Source organism: Mya arenaria, chromosome 3, assembly GCF_026914265.1.
Source record: "Mya arenaria isolate MELC-2E11 chromosome 3, ASM2691426v1".
Taxonomy (NCBI): domain Eukaryota; kingdom Metazoa; phylum Mollusca; class Bivalvia; order Myida; family Myidae; genus Mya; species Mya arenaria.
This window is the reverse complement of record NC_069124.1, coordinates 29,164,720-29,192,287: the sequence shown is the minus strand read 5'-3', so window position 1 is coordinate 29,192,287 and position 27,568 is coordinate 29,164,720. Positions and strand designations below refer to the sequence as shown.

Genomic DNA, 27,568 nt, shown 5'->3' with positions numbered 1-27,568 from the left:
TTAAAAGCGTAAGGAAGTCAATATCAACAAAAATGCAATAAGAAGCTTCCTTTACGGAATTAACTCAACAATTATTTTGATATTAATTCACATGTGGTACTGGATTAACACGTGCATCGGAAACTGCCACCGAACGCGTTGTATTGTAATTTTCAGTTTATAATTTAATCAAACTTGCAGTTGGATCTAAGGTACGTTTTTTTAAAACATCACGCCACCATGAACTGCCCAAATTCGTATCCCATCCTCGTCACGTTCTGTTTAATTCAGCTTATATATCACCACATTATTATCGGACAATGGTTAACATGTAACAAAAGTGCCTACAGTATAAGAATCTTATAAGAAAGACAGAGGTGAGCCATGGAATAACTTTAACGATTCTCAATGATTGTGTTTCTCATGGTTATTTGTAAAGTGATTACTTTTTTACTGTATTTGTTGGCATGGAAGTTGACAATGTTTAAACATAATCAGTGGTTAAATTGAAAGTGCACAATAAAGCAATGACATGAAAACACATGAAATATTAAACACCACTTGAAATGGCCATTTATATTCGTAAAATGGAAATACTACCTAAACTTAATGCACTAGACTGAAGTATCAAACACATCAAGAAATAAATCAAATAGATATTAGCCAGAAATTGCAAGCCCCACTTTTTAACCTGTTATATGGGTCGAATTCGGCCGGTTTCGAATTCGATTTTTGTGAATTTTCATACATTTGTGTCGCATATGTAACTTTAAGTTTTAAGTTAAAATAAATAATGAAGTTGGCTTGTATATCACTCGTTTATTTAACGTATTAGAATTGGAGAATTCTCCTTTGCTACATACCTTAAATATACATTCAATTTCGGATAATCTTAATAATTGGCATAATGTTGATTTTTTTTAAATGTTTTAAAATGATTAAACTAAACATAATTTTGATTCTGACTATTGATAATTGTAATGAAAGAATTTGAAACTCAATGTATTAACCCTTTCAGACAACTTTAAACTCATTGTATACGTTGTTTTCATATCTATATCCATTATGCGTCTGCATAAAGCCTCGTTATACTAAGCATTTATAATATCCTCATGTCTGTAAACTCTGTTTGCATTGAGTGTATGATTACACTTTGAAGCCTTTAACCTGACAAATAAACAACAACAAAAACTAAATTTTATTTAAGGTAATTTGCTATCATCTTAATTCATTAGAATGATAATATTGAACCCTGATATGAACAATTGTAGTTTCAATCAGATTAAGCTGTCGTCAAAATATCTAATATCTAATTAGTTCCGCCTCTGGCTTAATGTCTGGGAAATTGTAGCACAAACCCCTCGCTTGGTACATTTTATGTTTGTAAAAACTGTTACATTATAAAATAAATGTGTATTGTAACGAGCTGTTACAAGGTTTTTCCAATGCAGAGATACCAGCAGGTTTCTCAAGGGTATCTATAATGACCTCTTTGTCAAAATTTGAGTACCTGATTTGTTCTCGGATTATCATTCTTAAGATGCACTCTAACTCTAAAATGAGATGTTAAACAAATATTTTTTGTATTTACCGAAAAGTATGAATAATAATAGAAATCAATGTTTTTTACGAAGGATACCGTGTTTAAAACTGATAAGAAACCGGTATTTCTACCGTATGAGATGATAGTTGATCTCTGTAAATCTTTAAGGACTTACAATTAATCAAATATTTGTGCGTTATCAGCTATTATATACACGGTTACAATCTTGTTATCAGTAATCAATATTTTCCATAAATGCATTATTTAGTAAGTAGTTAAAGGTGTATCACTCAAACTTTGTTTGTTATACATGTGTATGTATTAATTTTCGAGTGTCACTTTAAATATAACAATCTGAAGACAATTTTGCATTTTATCGATAAAATAAACAATGATACATTTTAATGGTGAACATCTTAACCAATGACGCAGAATTAGGTAAAACACACCTTCAGTTCTCGTTAATCACTTTAATTAAATAAAGTCTTACTTATATGTATGTGCCACGACTGATTTGAATACTGCATTACAGTGAAGCTTTAAGCTTTAAGTTTAAAAAGATATTATGGAATTCTTATTGGATTCTGCAAAAGGAATTAAATTATATTTATTGTTGTTAATTAACTAAACCCGGTAAGGTTTTGAATACGATGAGATACATACTTTTATTTTATAAGTATTGGAAGATGTCAGGACAAGTGTGCGGTTATGGCCATACAAACTACTCTAAGCCCTCAGTTGTATCGTGATCCAGTGAGGCGGTAATCCTATCGTTTAAAGATAAATCTATGTTATCAAGTCTGTGGTCTGTTTGTAGTGTTTGTTTTTGTTACTTCAATTACTTTACGTTTGTGTATCTATTTTCCTGAAAGTTTGGCCACTGCCTTGTGCATCTATTTAATTTTGGAAATTTTGACTTAAAACATAGCTCTGAAAGTAGCATATATCTGTTTTCACTGGGAATATATAAAGTTGTTTTTTAAATGGAAAATAGGGAACAGTCGATAAATAACAAGCGATGTCGGTATACAAACAGCGCCGCCACACGAAAGGTACTTCATTGACTGACAGTGGTTCACAGCCGTCGGTTTAAAATTGAAACTAAAAGTACAACATCCTACAACGAGTTACACGAAACGAGTGCATTGTGTTTGAAACGATATTATGCCGATTCGTCTACAGTATCGACCAATATCTACTTGGATAGTCAAATAACCATTAACATATTGGGAGTAAAATAATAATGCCAAGCATATCAAGATACTCCAAGGTAACCTAAATATATAAATAATGGTATGGAAACGGTAAGGCCCAACGGTCAATAACATGCAGAGCACACATGGAAAATAATCATTTAAGACCTTTGACTCCAACATGACAAAACTTCACGTGTATGAAGAAACACCCTTAATTAAATAATTAAATTGTCTGTTTTCTTTGAGAGCAAAACGTACGAGCGTACGAAAAAAATATGTATGAATAAGTATTCTACATCGTCTTAATAGCGAGAAGTATCTGGTGAAGCCGGGTCGTTGGATAAATAATTGCCCAAAGTCACTGTCCGAGTCGTAGTCTTATTCGTCATAGGGTTTCTTCCATTGCAAGTTTACTGTTAGAATACTATGAGAATATACCTCCAGGTGTATTCCTATCATATAGATACGTCGATGAAGTTGATTAATCTTTAAGTAAAGCAAGAATCATTGTTGCCTTTTTTGTAATTTTCCTTCCTTATCTGGACACCTGTTAAAGATGCACTCCTACTCCCAAATGAGATTTACTACAATTCATACAGTTGTTTAAATATACCAAAAAGGATGAATTAATTTCAAAAACAATGGTTACAATAAAGAATACAGAGTTTAATTTGTAAGAAATGTGGAGGAAAAATGATATATCTACCTTATGAGACGAAAACAGATCACAGTTAATATTTTAGCACTCAACAATCATTTAATATTTTTGCGCTTCAGCTATTAAATACACGGTAAAAGTCTTGTTTGAGTAGTTAATAATTTCCATCAATGCATTATTAAATAAAGATTTCAAGGTTTACCACTCAATATTATGTTTTATTATACATGTGAATGTATTGATTTTGAATACGAGAGTCACTTTAATGCAGCATAAACATTGGACAAGAACTATCCAATCTTTTTTGTGCTTTGCACCACATGCTTTATATCAAGTAAAATAACTAACGTGGTTCCAATAAGGTCACGAATTTGTAAAGTGTGTTGCTCTGAGGAGGAGACTTAAAAGCAAGACTACATAAGACTCCGTAAGGCAAAGCAGAGGCAGTATTTTAAATTAAATTTTGCATATGCAGACTTCAATACACTTTGTATAAAGCTATAATATAATAAAAACACTGAATGCGTTGTGCAGTAATAACCACTTAATCACAACTTATTGATCCGTTCAAACAGTAAAATGTTTAAAATTTGAAAGCGAGGTAAAAACGAACACAGTTTACAAAAGAATGCTAGTATGCTATAACAATGCTAATAGGGCGGCGTTTTTTATTTAGCGTTGACATTGTAAACACTACAAACGAGGTGGCAATTTGCATTTCTTTACATTTTGAACACTGTTTAACTATATTTAAGTTTACTCATCGTCGTGAATTTTAAAGTTGACAACTGGATACAACTAGAGTAGAAGTTAACTTTAAATATCATAATAAGTTATGTAGTAAACGAACAAAATGAAAAAAAAACAACAGTTGAGTTGTTTTGATATTTAAAAAGGTAACGCATGATATTAACATTCAATAAGTGGTTTACTTACACTCGTTAAATTTCATTTGTTTTTTTCGCTCCGATTACCTAAAGCTAAGCATATAAAATAAATAGATGTGAGCTTTTAGTCATTAAATGAAACATGTGTGCCAGATTTTCTTGTCTTTTTTGAAGATCAAATAAAGATCTGAATACGAATAAAAACACATTACTATTTTCTGCGTAACGAACGATAAAATTGCTTTGGTGTGATCTTTTTAAAAGGGGCGGTACTTCGCTGTTCAATTGATTGGTACAGCGATGCATAGTTCACCTTCGTATGTAAACAGTTAACGTTTTTTAATTATGTCGATAAAAAACTCTGTTACAAAATGTGCGCAGAAATTCGTAAAAAAAAGATTGAAATTCATTTAGGGGGCATTCAGGTGATCTTGAATTGCATAACAATGTCTGACTGCATAACAGGAAAATATGTGTATATAGTGTTTTAGCTGTCCTTAATATTTTGTCCAAAGCCTAGATGTACGTGTTGTTAAAGGCAAATCATTACAAAATGAGTAGTCAAAACTACGCTAATAACTGTGTTACCTTTAAATGTGTTTCGTTAAAAATATCTTAAGAACATTTATCGAATAGATTCCTCTCGTTATCTTACATGTGAAGCTGAGCACTCTTAAGCAGCGAAAATGTTACGACTAAATATCATATTAGACCGGGGCTCTGCTACAATGTTTGCCGCAATATTTCCGCAATTGTTTTCACTATCCGTCCGCCAATACTACTCTAGAACATCACTCTGAATATCCATTGAAGTTCCGTGGAAATTCCATGGACACTCTGGAAAATCGACGGACAAATTTTGTACTCTTTGTACATGTGCTTGTGTTGTTCTTTTATCAGAAACAAGTAAGCAGGTATCCGATATCCTCCAGTGCATGCTATTGAAATAAGACACTGTGTATATTATATATAATACATTAAAAATACCTGATTATATGAAGAACTTCACTAGCAGAGTCGTTTAAATAATCATTTCTGCACCCTCTTTCCGAGCTATTATTATTTTTCAAGAGCGCTAAGCACGGGTTGTTTAGTAGCAATCGCGAGAATAGTACTCGAAGTTATTGTTTTATCAAGGACAACTTACTCAAAAACTAGCGAATATATCAGTGAATAGTGTTGTATTTTATCCCCACAACTTCTTGTAACTTGTTTGTTTGTAACCGTTTCGATATGGGAGCTTATCTACAGACCAAAAGAAAGCAAACATTGTCAAACATCTTACAATCGTCGTAAACAACGTGAAATCAGCAAATGTCTCTATACAATATATAGATATCTTTCTCGTCAAGCACAGTCTCATTTATCAGCTTGTATACATGGCTTGGGCTTCAGCGAAACTTTCCTTGTTGTTTATCATTGGGTAACAAGTGCCGCCTTTCTTGTTCCTTTTTAAGGTCTTCTTCAACATTGTTTTACTGCACTGCTGTGTGCATTATTTATAATGGCTAATAAACTGACTATTGAAACAAATCGAATTCCAATTTGAAAGCAGAAAAAACGATGAAAAACATTTGACAAAATAATACGTTTATTTGTTTTCTAAAAGTGTTCAGATACGAAATTTAACTACTTGAAATAAGAAAAGGAATTCAGCGTAAACAAAAAGCAGAAAAAAGCTTCCTTCTATATGAGATCATAAATAACTTCAAAGATGTAACTAAACATGAGCGACTAGAATAACACAGGCATCTGACAATGCCACACAAAGTTTTGTTTTCTGAACTACAGTTTACATATTTGTTTCATACGCAGCTGGATTTCAGGTACGGTCATAATTACCTATGTATAAAAGCAACTCATAAGTATAAATTACTTTTACATTTAGAAAATTGGTAATTACATGATATTTATATAAAAATTCTTTAAACGTCACGTTTTTCACTTGTTTTATGTTTATCACCAATCATTTAATCATTTACATAATAAGAAGAAATCCAATAGTGTTAAACCTGCACGTTCACTGGAAAAGAAAAATCCGAGAAAACCGTGCTAAAGCTGTTTAAATATTGTTTTGAGAAATTCACATTATCATTCTATTTATCGTGCTAACTTTTGTTTGAGAAATATCATCGAATCAAATAAGTGTATGATAAATTGCAGTTGAATGCCTTCTTTTGTGTAGTTTTATTGAATGTACATGTATAGACACAAACAGGCAAAATTATATTTGTATACATGTTATAAAATTCATTTAAACCTAACAATATTCTACATAGACTTAACGGTACATCAAACCATTTTTATAATGTACATACTAATATCTAGTTTTGTTTTCATACTCATTATCTGATAACCAATTGATCTCAGATAGCAACAGTCACTACACAAAACAACATGTCAGTTATACATGATACTCACATTTCGGTTAGACATAATAACATGTTAGTAATATATACTAGCATGTCAGTCTGACTAATAACATATCAGTTAGACATAATCACATGTCGGTTAGATATGATATCATGCTAGTTGGACATAGTAACATTTTATTTAGACACAATACAGGCTATTTAAACAAAACTACATGTCAGTCCGGCATAACAACACGTCAGTTATACATGATCACATGTCGGTTAGACATGATTTCATACTAGTTAGACATCAAAACAATTTATTTAGATATAATAGCTTGTCAGTTTAACATAATGGCACAATGTATCACAACATTTGGCAGTTGTAGCGTTCCAAAAGTGATGAATGCATACTGCACTAAATGATAACGTATTAATATAATATGTTTTGTGACACAGTCTTTTCTATTTCAGATAGCTGGCTTACCTTAATTACGATGTTTTAACCGAAACTTCTATGGAGCAAGTACTCAACAATCTGTTGGTTTTGTTGATTTTAAACATTGTTTCCAATGCTGAATCAGGTAAAAAAATCACATCCAATCCTAGTATTTAATTTCAGGCAAATCAAGTTTAAAGTATAGATACTTATTAGAAATGATCAATTTAAATACCGCCCCTAATGAGTATAGAATTAATTCATTCGTTCAAGGACAAAAGTTTAATCTGCCAACCAAAAGTTGTAGCGAAATTTGTCTAGTATTTTAAAATGAATAAATTCACTGCAACAGCATATTTTAATATGACTTGTATCAGTTTATACTTATACTTATACTTATACTTATACTTATATAGAAACATAAATTTATACTGTAAACCTGATTTCAAATCATGTTAACATTTAATGAATGCAATTATCAGTGTTTATTAACTAAACCCTATTTGGTTTTAAAAATAAAAGGAAATGTACACGAATCACAGCTCTAAATGTATTTTTTTACGGGAAGTCATTAAATATTTAAATGGTTTACGGAGAACAGTCAATAGATAACGAGCGTTATCTGTAAACAAGGCCGTCACACTATAGCTGATTGGACGGACAGTTTTTTTACAGCGGTTAGGAAATATCAATCGGTTTCAAAGTGAAACTGAAAGGTAAATAAATCCAACAGTAATAAGTTGCACTTTGCATTCTTAATTAATTCATTACAACGACGAGTTATCTACATAAGAAAAATAAGCACGTAGATATTGAAATAAGCATCATTTTAAAAGAAAACAAGACGTTTAAATAATAATACTGAGCATAAACTAGGTACTCAAACGTTACCTAGAAAATGGTTAATAGTACGGAAACTCTAAGACAAAAAAGTCAAAAACATACAAATGACACAAAGACACAACGAAACCAAACAGACAACCAATCATAGACACTCAAGAAAATACACTTCATTCACAGTTTTATTTTTTTATTTCCTGCATTTTTTGCGCCAGATAAACACAAGACCACATAATAACTTATCAAGCTTTAAACTCTCACTTGAGAAAGTCATGAATGTCCTTGCAATGGAGTGGCATATCGAAAAATATTTTGTCTAATACTACTTCAGTACTGCCCTACGATGATTTTTGTTTGTAAAGTTATTAATTTGCTATGTATTGTCATAACTTAAAGGGGCTAGACACCAGATGTAAGAAAAGAAGAAAATTGTCAAAAACTTGACATCGTTGTGTACAACGCATTTGTTTTTATTAATGGTTGCAATCCGGTGGTTTTAAATTATTCCGGGTACTTCTTTTTCTCGATGTTGTACCACAGGAAAAATGACAATGTTTTTTGGTATTGGTATCATCATTTAAGCACATGAAACAGGTATGAATGTCTTCATTGACATATTTTCTGGAAAAATCATGAATTAAAATGAATCTGACGCTAGTAATCATATAATACACAACTTCTTGAGTAAAATTGTGTATAAAAAGACGACTTGTGACTTATCCTATATGTACGCCATAGCTATCATAGTGGTACTTGGTATTGAATGCATGATTGGACAAACTCATAGGCATCACAGTGTTCAAGCTTATAACTGATTGAAACATTCCTATATATGACAACGATTATTTAAAAACCTTGATACTGCTTATTATGCTTAAGTATATGCATATACTATTTTGACCAATGTTTCCCATATATTTATATTAATGGCCTGCACATAAAGTAAGTTTTGTTTATATGTAACTTGAATTGAAAATTGAACCCAAGTAGGGCCCAAATAATACTTAACATTTGGAAATAATCATATAAACATTTGTAATTTATGGTTTGAATCCATGTACCTTACCCATGTACGAAAAAGTATTTATATCAGAGGATCTTACGTGAGAGAGTAGTCATGTGTTTTTAGGGGAACCGGAGTACCCGAAGAAAATCACCTGCCCGGTATAGTGACAACAAACCAAATTCACCTGCGCCCAGGCCGGTAATCGAACCCTGGTCACATATATGAGAAGCGAGTGCCCTAACTACTGCGCTAACCGGACAACCGTGAACCATTGAACCTCTCGTTATCATCCGGACCCCATTTATTTTAAATTGAAAATTATAAAGGGGACATAAACATCAGTGGACTGTTACCAAAAGTCGTACTTGACCTCACCTTAAAGTGGAACCAATTAATAGCCGAACTTAATCTTGCCCGAGATTCTTAAAAATTATCACGTTCTTATTTAACTGACGTTATTTTGTATCATATGCATATTGTATTTAAATAAAAAATTACATTATGATTATTTTATTTTTTATTTCTGAATTGTATGACCTAATTGTGTGTGAAATTTACCTCGATAAGGTCATTAAATAAGCAAAATACAGTTGACCTTAACGAAACCCTCATGTGATGTTTAAGAGGAATATAATATTTAAATATTAACATTGTCGATAATTATGATGTTAAAAGGATACACATTAATTATTCTTACCTATCATTCCACTTGCCATCAGTCTATAAAAGGGTTTTCACACCACATCGCTCAGTCTGTGAAAGGATTTCTTTTCTACAGATTGAGTTGTTTCGTGTTAAATCATGTGGTACATGGGTAATATATTCACAAAGCAGTATGATTTTTACTCTTGTCTATAGGCCAAATCAGTACTAGCATTTTTACTAAAATGTCGCGTTGAATAATCATACTTATAAATATTTGTGTTATATTCTAGCGACCCGAAATCTAGTGAAAGGAAGTGCATACCAGTCCTCAAATTACTCACAATGTGATGCATTGAAAGCATTTGACGGTGTACATGATTTCAATGAACCTCCATCTCCATGCACATGCAGTGTAACAGCTGTTGATACAGCCCCTCGGTGGTGGGAAATGGATTTAGGGTCCAAGCACTTGATTGGTTCCATTGTTGTCACGGGTCGTACAGGTATCTTTACATTGGTTATTTGAATTAAATTATATTTCAGGAATACATCGACTCAATGACTCTTCGATACCTGTTACACGAATATTAAATCTTTCACATATAGCGATAAGTGCTGACGTTGCACTTTCAGATATTTTGTTAAATCTTTCAAATGTGACCATTTAAGATAAAAGATAAGAAACATTCTTAAACTGATTCTGTAAAACGGTCGTTCTTGGTGGATGGTTGCATTCACATAGATATAATAGGCCTAAGTGTGTTAGGTTAAATTTTCTCAAAATTTATCGCCCTGAATGGTATTAAAACTCTATACTATAAGTACATAATTACATGTGTTATATGTTTCTCACCCATTCTTTGTAGGCAAGATATCATTCAGTTTACTCGTTGTCGTTTTTACCGTGTCTCATTCTATGACTTCTGACTCCGATTTTAACATGATGATGAGGCCAAAGCTGCTGTACAGTTTTGTAAAAAGTTTTAGTTTTAGTCGAATTGTCGGTTTAAACAATGAATGAGTTTCTATTTTTACCGCGTTATTCTTGTGCGATTAATTTGATGCTATATGTTAATTAGTCGCTTAATTTGAATTCAATGCAAACCGTTCATGTACGGAAACTTTGAAGCTTGATGGGATCTGTTTTTAAAATATATTCAATGAACCAACACAGTTAAAACATTGATTCGGCTATTTTTTACAAGCCCGTCTTTCTTGTTAAATTAAGTATCAAAAAGAGGTATCGCTTTTCGTCAAAAGGATTCAATAAAGTGGTTTAATTATTCAACACAAATTAAGTCGCTTGCGATTTTCGGTGTTTTATTGTCTGATATAACAGCTGCCCTTTTACTTTATTACAGTTCGACTACAAAAAGGTTTAATAGGTAAATGCCCGTTATTAATAGTATTTGTTTATGTTTTTCATCTGGCCGCGGCCCGGGTTTTAGTGTCACTTGGCAAGGATCAAGCCCGAGATCGGAGTTGAGTTAAATCGGCATCGTTTGAAGCATATTTTATTTTAGATACCGTGGAACAAAGTCAAAACCTTGGTGCCTCCATAAGTAACGACACGATGGGTCCTAACAACGGCATAGTCGTTCACTCACCTGATTGGAATACTATTGGGTTAATTGTGAATTTTAATAACACTCCTCGGGTTGCCCAGTATATCAACATCAAAAAAGATATTGCGAAGGACGTGATGACTATTTGTGAAGTTGAAGTATTCGAAGCAAGTAAGAAAGCATACTCCGTAAAATGTTCTTGACTTAAGACAGCTTTGTGAGAAATTTGTGTCATATAAAACTTCTAATATGTGGAACATGATTGTCGAAAACTAAAACGTTGTTTTTAAAATAGTTTTTAAAGGGTCAGGTAATGACAATTTCAACTTTGTGTAATGTGTACTGACAACATTCATCAATTGCAAGTTGCTTTAAAAAGCGGAGACAGTTAATATGTCCTTCATTTGACATTTGACAACTAATTTACCAGAGTCTTTACTGCTATTGGAGATTGGGCAATTTAGGCTCGAGTTTACAAATTCTGTTTAAAGTTAGTATGTTTGTTCAATATAATTTACATCAAACTTTACGTAAGGGTGAAAGGCCGAATTATGTCAGAGAAAGAACAGTCCGAGGCATGCAGTGACGAGACTGTTTTTTGCTGACATAATTGACAATTAGAGGCGTTTCCCTTATTTAAAACATGTAAACAACGAGGACAAATCATAAATTTCATGGCGCAATTGTCAACTTATTGGACACGGTCACACCATTTCAAAATAAACACATCATGTTAATGTCTTAAGCAAATCAAAATAAGTTTGCGCTCATTTACATGTATATATAAATTGTAATTATTCAAAATAATCACTTTTAGAATACAACATTTATTTCCAGCCAATGAATTTGCAGATAGGCAATTATTTAGTACTAGACTTAATCATTAAGAAGGTGTTTAAAGATCCGCCAACTGCCACTCATCCGATACACAATCATTGTGTCATGGTTTGCGTAAATAATGTGTCAGCCAATGAGGTTGTATTCTAAGTCAGTAAGATTACCTGAATTAAAAATTTATGATTCACAATGGGCGGAGTAAGAGTAGCGAAGATATTAATTCATGTCACCTTACTTTTACAAAACTTAAAACCTCTACGTATATATAACAAGGGCAAACTGTGATTTAATTGTGCATTGTTCACTTAAAACGGAAGCGTTTTTAAAAAAAAACTATCTACTCTTTAAGGGACATACAACTAATAAACATTGTTCTTTTCCCTTACGGCTGCGCAAACCTCTTCTCTGGGCACTGAGTGGTTACAACCTAAAAATCGGAATTTTATTAAACGCTAATAAAGAAGGGTTTTATTTTGTTTATTGTTTTTCATATTTCTACAAAGTTCAATAAAAAACAAGTTTGTCAACATACGTCTGGATTCTATCATACTTCTATTTGTACTAACTGTCCATTATTAGAACAATGACCGTCCATTATTTAAACAATGACTGTAAATTATAAACATATTTGACAGTCCATTCTTAAAATATTGGACGGTTAGTAGAAATAAAGTACAAACGCAGTCCAATAACCCATATAGAGTACAAAAAGAACAATGATGACGTCACAAACATGTTTTAAATAACTATAAGCTACAGATATAACCGTTTTAAACTTACAAATTGAAGCAATGGCTTTTATGGGCGCAAACATATGTAGGAAAACGATGGCAACTTTCAATGTAAGCATTGTTTGTCGCTATAGGTGCATGCTTTGACTTTAATGTGATAAGTAATACAAACATTATTATTATATTATAATAACATAATTTTTTTTCTAATAATGACAGACTGTTCGTCTGGATATTTTGGTGACCAGTGTTTGCGAAGATGTCATTGTAAAAACCAATGTGACGTTGTTTCGGGCCACTGCACTGATTGTGATGCGGGTTGGGAGCCACCTACATGTGAAGGTACGTTTAAACTCAATGTCAAGTGCCTTGTGGTGAAAGACGCACTCGTTTTTAAGATTAAGAATGCTACTTTAATGAAATATATTTGTTTAAGTCTGAGTTATGCAAATTCTTAATAGTTTTGATACTTCTTATTCAGTCGAGATAATTAAACTATAGGACATTAGTGGTTATGAGTGGTCTAGAGGGTTTGAGTGGTCCATAATATAGATGTCCGCCTCTGATTGAAGATAGTTTAGGTTCAATCACCATCAGGGATGCCTTCCCAAGTTCCCTCTCTAAAACTATTCGTAAGGCCGTACTTAAAACATGTGTCACAAAAAATGAAAACAACAAGCTGAATAAATTTATTATGAACGAAATTAAATAGATTATTTTGTTGATTAAAGTATTTATGACACTTTGCCAGTTTTTATTGATAAATATTTCATAAATACTGGCAAAAAGTGACATATTTAACAAGCAATATAAAACGTTAATGAATCAGGGTCCGAGTTCATCTTTAATATGGACGAAAGTCAGTTTGGCCAACTCCAACACCGTTTTAATATGATGTCATCAAGTTGTTAGTTTTGTGTTCGTGTTCTTCAACAGTAGTTAATTTATGTTATGGTAAACAGCTATAAGCTTACCGCGTACATTTTGAGATCATTTTCTACAGCGAAAATTATTTAAATCGGGAATTCTCTTGTATACATATTATTCATAGCGCGAGATATAAATACATTTCTGTCACGTCATTGTCCAATTGCGAGCCGAGCATAAACACTTAACGACAACACTTTAAGTTACAGCAACTTTTTAACTAAATATGTTCATATTAAGAGGCCCTTAACATTTGTTTACAATGCGTGATCTTTAATCGATTGTATTGCTTAGATACATTCAATAGCGAGCTTCCCAAGTGTATTCTCTACAGCGGTCATTTTAAAAAGCTTAAGTGACGTAACGCTTCATGTGCACTACTTTCATATTATACAGGCATATTATTCTAATAATAGACATGTATCACGCGGATGTCACAGATACGTTAAAACTTTTCAGGAACGAGTAAAAACATGTTTTTTACCGTAATTATATCATATATTGCAATGTTTTTATTAAACGTATTTACTGTGACTCTCAGACAAAATTCATGAATTGTATCTACAATACCAGCTATTATGTTAAAACGCATACCTGAAGTATGTTTAGTTCTTTTACCAAATATATAGAAGTGCGTAACTGGTTTGTTGAATTGTGTTACAGTCTGTTCACAAGGTTATTATGGACACAATTGCAGCAACGAATGTTCACAGAATTGTAGGAACGATACTTGCAACGCAGAAAACGGCAACTGCGTGTTAGGATGCAAACCAGGATTCGATTTTACAAAATACAAGAATTGCTCATCTGGTAAGTTATCCACTGGAATATTTGTGGTACAAATAGACAAATTTTAGCATAATCTGATTTACATTTGTTTTGGCAAAAATATCTATTCTAAAATTCAGAATGATAAAAGACTTTTTCCCAACTTCATAAAAAGATCAAAACACGAAATGGATTCTAGTTATCATTTTTATTATTGCATCGTCTGAAAAGAAGTTATATATTGTATAAATTGTTTATTTTTTTATTTATTTTATTTGTTTTTGGCGGGGGGGGGGTTACAAATATCTAGAACTACTTGTACGTTATCATAGAAGGGTAGAGGGGCTATAGTTCCAATGCGAGTGTTGACTGTATTACCTTGTTTGTTTATTTCATTATATTCATGCATTTTATAAATTCCATTTCGCCTGTTGATGATTAAATAACCTTGTGTTTTCAATTTCCTTTTGATTAATGCATTTTCACTGCGTCTATTTTTCATTTATACATGCATACAATAACATTGCTTTAATAGTTCAATTTTTATCGGAGGACATCTTGATCAAGTTGTTACAATTCTATTAGCTCTACGTATATTCGTTTACAAGAATTATGAAGCTAGCTACAATATGACATAACATATTATAGAAAACATAGATAACAGGATGATCGAGGAAAGTTTCCAAAGCAGCGAACAACAATTGTCTTATAGGTTAAAGTTATGCGTTTAGAAATACAAAATTAGATGTAACAAGAAACAGATTAGCAAAAAGACACGGTTTGTTTTCTGACATTTTAAAAACAAAAGACAGTATTTCCACAAGAAATGTCCAACAACAGTCGCTAATAGGATTGGAATTATGACCCTCTGCCCTTCCATACGTTATTGGTGTGTTGATTTTTGTTGCAGTCTGTCCACGAGGTTACTTTGGCCAAAATTGCAGCCAAGACTGTTCACATAATTGTTTGGACGACATTTGCAACGAAGAATACGGCAACTGCGTGCAAGGCTGCAAACCAGGATTCGATTTTACAATAAGCACGAACTGCTCATCTAGTAAATAATTCCGTAAATGTTTTCTCCGCTGGAATTTTCGTGTGCATATGCATAAACATTGCGTTAACTATTTGAGTTTTGACAATACTTGGGTTATATCATTTTGTTTTGCATATGATTGCCAAAATGGGGTAATAATTGTATAAAACAACATAGATAATGTTGTCAACAGCCTCAAATCACACAAATCAATCTATTTTAGATTGCCATCCTGGGTTCTACGGTGATTGTTTAACGCGGTGTGGGAAATGTAAACAGCTACCATGTAACACAACTGATGGTCATTGCACGGGTGGCTGTACAGAAGGATACACTGGCGATAAATGTGACCAAGGTGTTCGAATCTGGATATTAGTATCACTCGTTGTACTAATTGACTAACGTATTTCATATTTTAACGTACTTCAAATAAACACCAATCCCATCTGTAGAGATTATTAGATTTTCGACTGTGTAATTGGTATTTTTTGTCGCCCTTTTTCACGTATGGTTGCGATCATGAACTCGTGCATATATATTATATACCCATATTTTATATTTGGTATGCACATTGGCTATCGTTAGTATTTGACCCATATTGCTTGCTGCCGATAGGTGACACGTTAAATACGCGGAACTTTAATAAAAGAGTACGAGGTGATATAACTGTTTAATGCGTGAAACCAGACAGGTCGATTCATGTTTTAAAGAATGTCCCACCGGCGGTTATGGCGAGAAGTGCTCTAGCATTTGCAGACAACATTGTATTGCTGAAGATTGTCACTATGTCAGCGGGATGTGCAACCTTGGTTGCAAGCCTGGTTATTATTTCCTGATAGACCTGATAGACCTTAAGAGTAAAACTTGTCAGTATTATACATTTATGTAAATGTGATAATGAGTTCAGTAAAGAGAGCAGAGTTTATAACTCACGCTGACAAAATAGCGTTTCTCCAGTGAATTAATATTTCATCTGCGAAAGTAAAAGCGAGCTTCACGATGGTATAACATCATCAGGGCAATATAGGCCATGTACTCTGTTTTGCGGCGAAAGTCGTCAAACTGATATTTGTAAAAGGTGTCTGGCATTTGACCCAACTATACAATGAGATGTAAAGAGACGGCAAGTTCTGAATTGTGTTGTAGCCTATAAAGCGAATATCGAAGATATTTCTTACAGTAAAAATTGAATCAGTCGCATTAATAATGATACATTGTTATCACATTGTACTTTAAAAAAATAAAACGTCACATTCCTTCATTTTGTGTTTATTTAAATAGTTTATTTGACTCAAAAGAAAGTACATACATAAAGTATATCCAATACGGTTAACAAAACAATCCAATCCGTTCTTTTAAAGCCATGCCCGTTAGGATTTATCAATTCACATTGGAGTTTGACATGACTGCCTGTTTGATTTTTTTGTGAATTTAAAAAAGATACTTTTGGAAAATGAAAATGCTCATATAGTGCATTAACCCTTACAGTGATTTTGGATTGCCCCGTGGGCAAATTCCAATCTCTTATGAGTACCAATTTGATATGGGTGTTTTTGCCAAATAGAATTTGGGAAATTTGTATGAAATCAATATATTCTTAAAAACTTCTGTAAAAAGAATTCATTTTGAACAGTGCTCCGATACCATCATTTGGGAAAAAATTGTTGACTGCTATTTGTAACTGAAAGCATAATTAACACACTCAGATTGAAACAGTTTATAATATGTTCTTATTCAATATGAATCTGAAGAAAAGAGAAGATATTGAGCTTTAAACTTTAGTTTAATATGTACCACGGTGTTTTCTGTCGAAAAAAAGAAACTGTTTCTTAGCAAATAAGATATAAATTAAAGAGCAGCAAATACATTTGGTTAGACCCAAACATATAATACTATTATCAATTTATATTCAACATTACAATGATGCCTAAATCCTAACATTAGTCATAAAATCAAAATCAAAATTTACTTTAACGCAGAGGTAACGTCGGTTCTCATGGTAGGTAATTGATACCCACTTAAAGCTTGGAAATACGTCTCCTGGATCTGCTGAACTGCAAATTTATCCCGTCGCAGTGTAATGTAAAACTTAAGTCATGCTTCTGATGGGTAAATCTCTCATGGCTTGTCTGAAGAACTTGAGTGATCTGAAGCATAATTTGAAGCAGGATATATTTTGCATTTAAGTATGTTAAAATATGTTTTACTTTTGGACTGATTTGTTTTAACTACAAACGATGAGTAAAAAAAACGTGGTTTTACCTTTCCATGCCATGCCAGATCTATATACTATTAGGAGTAATTCAAATAACAATACATGTTTATTTAATCCAATTACACTGGAAAAGAATAAATTTTATAATCCCCGATATTGATTTATTTAAATAATATCATAAATTGTTCATTGTTTTTCCTCAATTAAAATCGAACCTCAGTTGTTTAATCATCTTCATTAACAACATGAAGATATTAGTTTGATCATGATTATCTATATTCTGTATTATTATTATTATTATTATTATTATTATTATTATTATTTTTATTATTATTATATAAGTGTATAAATAAAGAAGTAGCAGTAGAAGTAGTAGTAGTCGAAGTAGCATTAGCAGTAGCTGTAGGAGCAGTAAAAGAAGTGTGTTTTGCTATCTGATATATTGGAATTGTGGAAAACTAATAAAATCAGTGTTATCACTATAAATACATGGATGATTCAACAACAAGCCTTTGAACGTATCCATTTAGTTCCAATATATTACCTACGTGTATGCTACTTCTTTTTGGGTATTGAACTGGATTGGTTTATACACGATGTTTGAGACATGTTAAGGGCTTTAATCAATACAAATGAAGAACTTAAGTTTGCCACTATTCCTGATTGAAGTACTTATAACAGACGCTGTTTGCACACGCTCTACCGGTTGTTCGTTCGTATATGGTAGATTTCACTGCAGTATAGGTGTGAAATGTAATTAAAACGATAGCTTAATGATATAAACCGTTTGAAGTATTACAACTGGATAATGTGTATATACATTAAGCAAGATATACTCGACCACAGTTATGTGCAAAAACAATACATTGAGATGTTTGTGACAATTAGTATAGCGGGTAAGCTTTATATGTTCCAGCTCTCGTTGAATATCACAGTGAGCAAGAGGCTTCTAACGCCGGTGCAGTTGCTGGAAGTGTAATCGGAGCTCTTTGTGGTGTCGCTGCCATTGTTGGTGTGGTATTTTACTTCTACAGAAGAAGACATCGGTGAGGCATTGTCAATCAGTTTATGTTCTGTAATCACTGATTATTAATTGTGATTCTATTTAAATGTTTGAATATTAACGACTAATATACCATGAGTATATGATTTTTTTCAGAAAACCGCAAAGTTTAACAGTAAAATCAAGTAAAACGTACGGAAACGCTGAGTTAGATACACCAGCGCAGACCGTTTCACATTCATTGAGCCACATCTCTGCAAATATATCAGAAAGTGAGTGAATATTATTATTAAGATGGATTTGTAGAAGATTGTAACTACAAAACATTTTTGAAGAAGACACTTAAATCACCAAAAACGTATTTTTCTAGAATCTTAGTAACAAGGTATCTAAGCCTTGGTTTGGAATTTCACTTTCAGAAGCATTTTTGAATATGCTTGGATCTATCACATTTACCACAGACTATTTCATGTAAGAGTATAACAAACTACTAAAATATTTGAGTTGTAGATAGGAAGGACACAAATGTTAATTACTATGAGTTTGAAGATAACATACCTGGCATTCAGATTCACAATCTTTGGAATTACATCAGAGACAACAGGAGGAACGAATGCCAACACTTTAACGACGAATTTGCAGTAAGTGCTCACAACGCATTTTAATTGTTTTGTATGTAAACCTGCCATTTGCTTAATTCATTTTTACTATTTATATTATGATACGATAAAGAAAGACATGCACACGTTCGTGTAAATTTTAAAATTTAGAAACATAAATGGCAGTGATCAAGTTGGATTTCCGGCGGTGAATACTGTACACAAGACGACATAGGTCAAGGCTATGATATGACTTGTAGTTCTCGTAAGTTTTACTTATTTATTGTTATAAAGATCAACTTTAATTTCCGGCCCACAGAAACTTCCAACCGGACTTGTCCATAAACACGATGTGGCTGGCAGGGAAGAAAACAAGGGGAAGAACAGATACAGGGAGATGCACGCATGTAAGTCTCGATACGCGAGGAAACAGTATACATACATTCAAACTTGAAAGAGATGAATAGTTGAACCATGAAAATTCATAAACGGGCAACGTGTGTAATTGATTACTAGGCCTGATGGAATTATATAAAAAATTATATATTTTCTGAACATTGAACATGAGCATTAGAACATAATGCCAAAAAAAACGTTAATACCCTTACTTAAACTATAATTATGATTCATGTGTGAATTAATACACTTATTACACCTAATATTCGTTACATCAGTCTGCATTCATCTATGTTAGTACAGCAATAAGGTCATGGAATGTTTTTATCATGTAAAGGAGGTATAGTGTATTTTGAAAATAAATATTTTAGTGAGAAAGACGACTTCATCCTAGACACAAACAAATATGATATATAATTGATTTCATTTTTGTCTTACCATTCATGTGTGTTCTGCTTATGTTTAGATGACCACTCCCGCGTGACGTTACAGATGGAAAAGAGTGACGACTGTGACTACATTAATGCGAGCTACATAGACGTAACCTTATTTCATAATCTTGAAATAATCAAACAAGTTAAATCCTCTGTGTCTTACACATGTAATATGTAGTCGGATTGTGAATTGAAATCAAAATCTAGAATCAAACCATTCTACCAGCAGCCACCAGCAAAATCTATAACTGACATTGATAACGTTGTTTCTATTTTATCCTGACAGGGTTACGATAAAGCTCAAAAGTTTATTGCGTCTCAAGGTAATACATTAGTTCTCTTTTCTATGATATTCTACTAGTTGACAAAGAAACTAAGCAAGAGAACAGCTATGACCTTTTTTGTCAAATAAAGTCTTATTTGATCTCAAAACTTGTGGTATTTATTTCCAAACTACATTAGTTTTCTTTTGTTCCGTAAAGATGAATAAGATTACTTATAAAAAGGTTGTGTATTAATATTCAGGAAGTGAAAACGTCTTTTTCTTCTTATTCTATGGTGAAGGTCCAACCAAAAATATGATCGATGACTTCTGGCGAATGGTCTGGCAAGAGAAAGCTGAAAAGATAGTAATGCTTACTAACCTGATTGAAATGGCGACGGTAATAACAACTTGAATAACACTGTTTTATGTTGATCATATATGATTTTTTCGCGTGTTGTATCTTGTAATTTCGCTTAAGGTGCACAGTATACGTTGATGCAAAAAAGGACTTTTTGACTTTGATAACAAATAAGTATTAATTATTAAAAGATAAAAAATTAAACCTTTGACAAATTTATTATTTGAATGGAAATTTCGTTTTCAAATCACCCCAATTTGAAAACCGCAAAAAATATCGCTTATACCTTTAAATCTGTTCAAAAATCATATGCTTTTTCGATTTGGTCATTAAAGTCAAATGATTTAAACATAAGTATGCATAAAAAATAAAAAATAGCATTTTGCATTAACCTACATTGTGCCCTTTTTCGTTTGTATCCTCCATAAATCAATCATGCGACTGAACTAAATATCAGACTATAACATTAGCATTTGCTTCAGGATGTTCTATTATAAAATAAATATATAGATTTTTATCATCAGGTCAAATATGTCTTACATTATTATATAGAACTGTAAATACAAATCAAACTTTCTTTGTCATTCAAAACATGTCACACTAGCCGCTTCATCCTTTTGGTAATCGCAGCAACTATCATTAAGCTTCATCATTCTAGCTTAAATAATAATTATGTAATATATTATTCTCCTTGCATCGGTTCCTTTATGCCAATTTTAACCATTAAAGCAACGCCGCAAATAAGTTTATTTTGCTAATTGCTTACATTTTTATCAGGTAAAGTGCCTGAGATACTGGCCAGAAATGGACCAAACCTGCTCTTTCGGTAGAATCGACATATCCTTCACAGCTGTTAAAACGTTTCGAGATTATGAAATAAGAACATTAATTGTCAAAAAGGTTTGTTACAATAATCCAAGTACTTACTTTTTAAGCATAATACTATCAAATATTGCATAAAATAATGTTGTGTTCTTTTCATACGATTTTCATTGTAATGGTTTCCGTGACAGGTATTACGTTTGATACTATTTCCAGGAACAAGGTGAATCCAGGCGGATTCAACAGTATCATTTCAAAGCCTGGCCTGATAAAGATGTCCCTGACAATGGATGGTGTCTTGTTCAGTTTCTGAATGCTGTTGAAACAAAGTCTACAAATTCCCCAATCATAGTACACTGCAGGTATACTTTTATTAACTCAATCTTACATTTTACATTATCATTTGTTCTTGATTACAATTATATTATTTAGCGCTTAAAATACATCTTGGTAAAAAGTTTGTATTTATTTTCATAGTGCCGGTGTGGGGCGGACAGGCACGTTTATTGCTCTTGACAACCTCGTAGATCAAGCAAAGACCGAAAACTGTGTTAGACCTTTGCAGATGGTTATAGCCCTGAGGCGGCAACGAGTCAACATGGTTCAGACAAAGGTCGATGTTAAACTCTGCTAGCTAATGCTTAAACTTGTACATGTTTATACTACTATTTTTGTAGAAGACCTGTAGTTTTATTGCCATCTGACGTGGTACTTATTTTTTCAAATGACACTAGAAAGGCGCCAGCTCGAGACAATTTAAAACGGCCTTAATGCTAGAGTTACCCGATATTTTAGTAACCCCGATTCCTGATATTAGCTATGGTTCCTTGTATGTAAGTTTATGTTTTAATGATTTTCAATCAGGATCAGTATATATACCTGCACGAAGCGCTTGCCGAAGCTCTACTGATGGGCAATGATCACGTCTGGTATAGACAATTTGAAAGTGTCCATTCCTTCATGATGACAAGAGAACCGGGACAAAAACAAACGAGGCTGGTTCAACAGTTTCTGGTACTTAGATGATATAACTACTAAATAAACGATGACTGCTAGATACTGTCTTTTTTATCAGTTTTGAGATAGTAAAGAACTTATTATACGCCTAAGGCATTATATGTTTGGTCCACATTGGTAATAATCAGTGTATTTGGTTTGTGTTACTTAAAGCGTTGATTATGTTTTATACACTGATTACAGTTGATAGAAAAAAGTCTTACAAATGAGTCGCAGCAGTTGCAAAATGGGCCGGAATATGGAAACATGGAAACAGTTCTTTCAGAGAGTATGTATAAGTTTTAAGTAGTGTTATATGTTAAATATATGAATCGTGTACATTGATTATTCTTTAAACATATAAAAAAGAATATAGTTCATATTGCACAGTTGAAAAGCAAAGAGTTATATAATTATCCCTTGCTCCTTAATTGTAGTCGACGCATACCGCCCGAAATTAAAGAAACGAGGTTCAGATTTTACACAACAGCTCGGCTCAATTCTGTTGCCGGTAAGACTCCAGCGTACTATTTCACCAAAAGTGATCTGTTATGTTCTGTTACCATTTTTATATTGGATGAACCTGGGTTAACTGTCTGTATCCATGCCTTTGTCGTTTTTATAATTTGGATGGAATACATTTAATTATATACAAGAGAGTGTATTATCAATTATCAAAACTGTTGTCAACTATATTGCTGATATATTTCAACACAATCTTTATGTGTTATAAAAAGTTAACGCTGCCTTAATTAATAAACTGATTTTGTGTTATACACGTTCGACGAAAATTTCATGATTGGAAATGTCCAGTAATAATGGACACGATATCTAATTTCAATGAAATTACTTTTTACTTGTTTATTTCTCACTTATCGGATGTATTGCCCTTGTGAATGTGAATATTTCAGAGCTTTTCTGGAAAGAACACGTTCTTGCTGTGTAAATCTCCATGTGAAGAGGAGCTGGAAGAGTTTTGGTCCCTTGTTGAGGAGCAGCACGTGATCACCGTCATTATGCTTACCTCTACATTCTGCCGGGCACACCAGGTATGGGAGAACAATTGAAACGAAGTACCGTGGGTTGATATTTCAATGTACCAAACGACATAAACATATATCGAATCACACGTCATTTGCGCATCGGGCCCCCAAACGACACTCTGTAGTTATAAAGTTACGAACCTTGGATAGATGTATTAGGATTTTATGAGCCCAAACAAAGGTAGCACATACTGTATAATATAGCAATTGGATAATGGAAGTGCTTATGGCATGTTAATGCGTCAAATATTTGTGAAATAAAAATAATAACTATGTGTTCGTCTTTTATAAGTTAAAATGATTTTTACAGACGTCGACTTGTTTAAACTCGATGGTGGATTAGGTCCCAGTGAACGCCTGCTCTGAAAAATATGAATAAAGATAATTTGAGCCGCATCACGCGATTTTGGGCCTTCGGACATAATTATTACAAATGAAATAATCATTAATAAAAAATGCCAAAAATAATGATTATTTCTATGTAAATCGATTTCTTCCTGACTTCTTTGTTTTTAAGGTTTGTCACTGGTGCATCATTTTCTCGATAATTTATAACCATTGGTTTTCTCATGTTTCCATAGCAACCATGGATTTCGTCCTGACATATTTAGACTGGATTGATAGTCTGTGTTTAAAACGGTCAAATGTATTAAAAATACAAAAATGATTCATTATTTTTATCGTAATTTATGTTCCTTAAAGATTCTGTGATAAGAAAATAATTTAAATTATAAGCTAGTTGTAATATCGATACAATAATTTTGAACGTCATTTGAATAATGCAGTTTTATTACGACGTCATTTGAATGACGTCAAATTTAGTATTCAAAATGCGCAATACATGATCTCACTTGTAAACACGTAACTTAAGCAATTTAAGTGATATCAACATGAAAATTTCAGAATATCGTTCTGAAATTTCATGGCATTCAAATACCTTAAAACATTGTAATAGCAAAAATATGTCCGAAGGCCCAAAATCGCGCGACGCGGCTCATTTAATGTGTATTTATGCTTTGCATGATTTGTGCCACTGAGTATCTTTTGTTGTTTGTTTAATGTGTCTGGTAGGCCTTAACCTAATGCAGCAAAACAGGGTTATCATAAATATTTTGCCTATTAGTGTTTGTCCGGGTGGTCAGATTGAGTTATAAGAACGTCTTAAGCTGACATCCGATAACCTAATTAGTTATTTTTCGGGTTGCCTTTAAACTAATTGTAGTAACGCATGGCTTAACAATCACTTGTTTGTTTTACCTTTGACAATACGAACATACCAGCGGAAATTCATGGTTTGGTCTGCATTTCAGACCTGTGTTTACATGGGCGGAAATGGAAATGGGAAAGTTGGAAGATATTCGGTTAACTTCATACAAGAACGGAAGAATAAAACGTTTAACGAAAGGAGCTTTTCATTTCGGGACGAGGACAATGAGGTGTGGTCCTGAAAGAATTTGTAATACATAAAGTACAACATAGTATTAATGTGTATATTTTAAAAAAAAACTTTAACTGTATCCTTTGTGGGTATACATACGTATTTAATTGCATTTCTTAATAGGAAAACGGTAAAGAGTGTCACTTTTAGTTTACATATCCATTTTAGGACGAAGATTATCTAACAACAATAAAACAATTTCAAATCACCGGTTGGGCTGACGAAGAAACACTTCCGCCAATGCAAAACATGTTAGACTGCCTCGATGCTGTAAGAAAGTGGCAGCCGCACCTAGCCGAAAACAGACCTGTTTTGATTCACTGCGAGTAGGTATCTTAATAAAGGTTTCAATTACTGTAATGTAAGTGGCCGCTCTATTGAAATATTGGCCATACTTAAGTTATGACCATTTACAGTAATATTATTATGCAATAATGTCATTGTAGTTATATTTGCAATTGGACATGTCTTTGAAATTATTTCTGGTAAATGTAGCACAACAATATGTTTTAAACATTGTTTATGAAACAGCTAAATATCAACACTATTGTATATAACAAGGACGGGACATAAGCGAAGTGGATTGATCGCAGCACTTTTGAATGAGCTTCATCGCATGGAAAAGACACGAGGTCAGATAAACATCGTGGAGACTGTGAAGACAATGAAACAGAGAAATAAGGACATTATACCAAGTACTGTGCGTAACATGTGTACATATTAAATGTTTGCATTACGTTTATAAATGTTTTACCTTTGTCATCAAATTTCCAATTAAGATAATATTTGCATATTATTTCTTTCGTATTTTCTTATTTTAAAATCAACAGTGTTGGTAGTTGATGTGCGCATCCTAAGCATGTTAAAAGTGTATATTGTTTCGTCTATGATTCATACTATCTTTAAGAAAAACATTAACGTGTCGTGTTTATCTGTTTTGACTACAGACTTTCTTTTTTCAGGTCCAATACAAGTTCATTTACGATTCACTTCTGGAACATGCCAAGAACACAACGGACTATGAGAACATTTAAAGAAAACCTGCAAAAATCCTTAAATGCGACAATATCCTTAGACAGTAGAGTGCTAGACGAAAAGAAAATAACAATTTAAGAGTTTAATGAAGTTAATGTTCATAACAGCACAAATCGTACTTACGCCACGGTTGCTTGCTTGGATGTTTTAAACGTTTTGTGTTTGTGCGTGCGTGCGTGCGGACGTGCGTGCGTGTATGTGAGTGCGCGCGCGCGCGCACGTGTGTGTGTGTTTTATTATCAAAATTTAGTTATTATTTTATTGCATGGTTAGTCGCAATTTTGGAATTCTTATAATACTTTTCAAAACTCTGACTTATACATAAATGTTTCAAGTGTGTAATCATCACGCATTGTATTTTTGCTTTTTGAGTTTTGTATGGTTAGCTTACACGAAGCTAAAGACCTGTTGAATGGTCAGTTAGTAGAGACAAAACAATAACGTGTCGTGTTTATCGAAAATAACGGCTGAGATCAATTTGTATGTGTTGCACGTATAATCAGATTTTAGGTATACGTGTTTTTTGTCTTGGAATTGGCTCTCCTTATTTTAACAACAATTAAAATATAACATTAAAGTAAAATACCTGATTCGGTACGTAGTAAATATATTTATTAAAGTAGCTTATAAATCAAACGTACTTCAAGTGCACTACTAGTATCGTAGAAACTAAAGTACTCTGTGATGTAATTTATAGTATGCAGCTGTCCCTAGCCTGTAAAATGTACAAAAAAAATGTTAAAATATTACTGTAAAGATATTTGACATTTGTATTGAGATATACCTACACACGGAATGTAGCATGAACGTGTAAATCAAAATGGAGTAATAATAAGTATACTAATAATAGAAACTATTTAAAACAACATACTTTTAGTGCACTACCAGTATATTTGAAACTGAAGTATCTTGTGATATAATGGATATCTTGTTGCTTTTGCTAGCCTGTAAAAGGTACTATACTATGCATTTGTATAAACATAACTGTTGAGAATAATTACATTTGTATTGAAGTCTATCTAATGATTAAACACCTTGTGATTGGCAGTTTGTATGCACGTGCAAGTTACTTGATTTCACTTTAAATATATGCAACGCTTTTTCAATAAAAATACCAAAGTAGGTTGTGTTTCATTGTAAAAATAGTTAATCTAGGCTGCTTATATTGCTGTTTAAACCCTCTTTGTGATATAAAGAAAGTCTGAGGACGCCAACATGAAGGGTATTGAGGTCGATTTCCTGAACAACAATTAAAGAAATGCAACTTGCAACTTAATATTTTAGAGCTGAGTACTTTTCGTATGTAAGCAATTTATTAATGACCAATGTCTACACTGAATAACAAAAATGTGGTAGAATGTTTTCAAGGCTTCAATTAGAATTGTCTTAGAGGTGCTGTCAAATACAATATTCTTTTCTTTTACTGATGGTAATGAGCATTATCCCCGTAAAACACGTGTCAATCACTATAGTGTCGAGAACCCCAACATGAACAACCGAATGATACTAAGTACATCTTACGTTTAAACTTTTGGCTTCTGGGCTTGTTTCTG

General features: G+C 32.8%; 1 protein-coding gene across 1 annotated transcript; it reads left to right on the top strand.

Annotated features, from left to right (window-relative positions):
* Positions 1–46: 46 nt before the first annotated feature.
* LOC128227208 (receptor-type tyrosine-protein phosphatase alpha-like) lies at positions 47–27,102 on the top strand. The gene is made up of 26 exons (XM_052937511.1): positions 47–191; positions 7,092–7,201; positions 9,838–10,050; positions 11,071–11,283; positions 12,900–13,022; positions 14,271–14,417; positions 15,286–15,432; positions 15,635–15,766; positions 18,543–18,672; positions 18,786–18,901; positions 19,140–19,270; positions 19,548–19,635; positions 20,091–20,164; positions 20,345–20,381; positions 20,623–20,720; positions 21,459–21,581; positions 21,720–21,865; positions 21,981–22,116; positions 22,368–22,517; positions 22,704–22,788; positions 22,937–23,010; positions 23,411–23,548; positions 24,853–24,978; positions 25,149–25,306; positions 25,542–25,680; positions 25,943–27,102. Exons 2-26 carry the CDS (start codon positions 7,135–7,137, stop codon positions 26,012–26,014), a joined length of 3,063 nt encoding a protein of 1,020 aa, XP_052793471.1. The 5' UTR covers positions 47–191; positions 7,092–7,134; the 3' UTR covers positions 26,015–27,102.
* Positions 27,103–27,568: the final 466 nt, after the last annotated feature.

Coding starts and splice junctions, on each gene's coding strand:
- LOC128227208 (XM_052937511.1), top strand. CDS start 7,135: ATGGAGCAAGTACTCAACAATCTGTTGGTTTTGTTGATTTTAAACATT. Junction 13,023..14,270: donor GGAGCCACCTACATGTGAAG/GTACGTTTAAAC, acceptor ATTGTGTTACAG/TCTGTTCACAAGGTTATTAT. Junction 25,307..25,541: donor CCTGTTTTGATTCACTGCGA/GTAGGTATCTTA, acceptor GTATATAACAAG/GACGGGACATAAGCGAAGTG.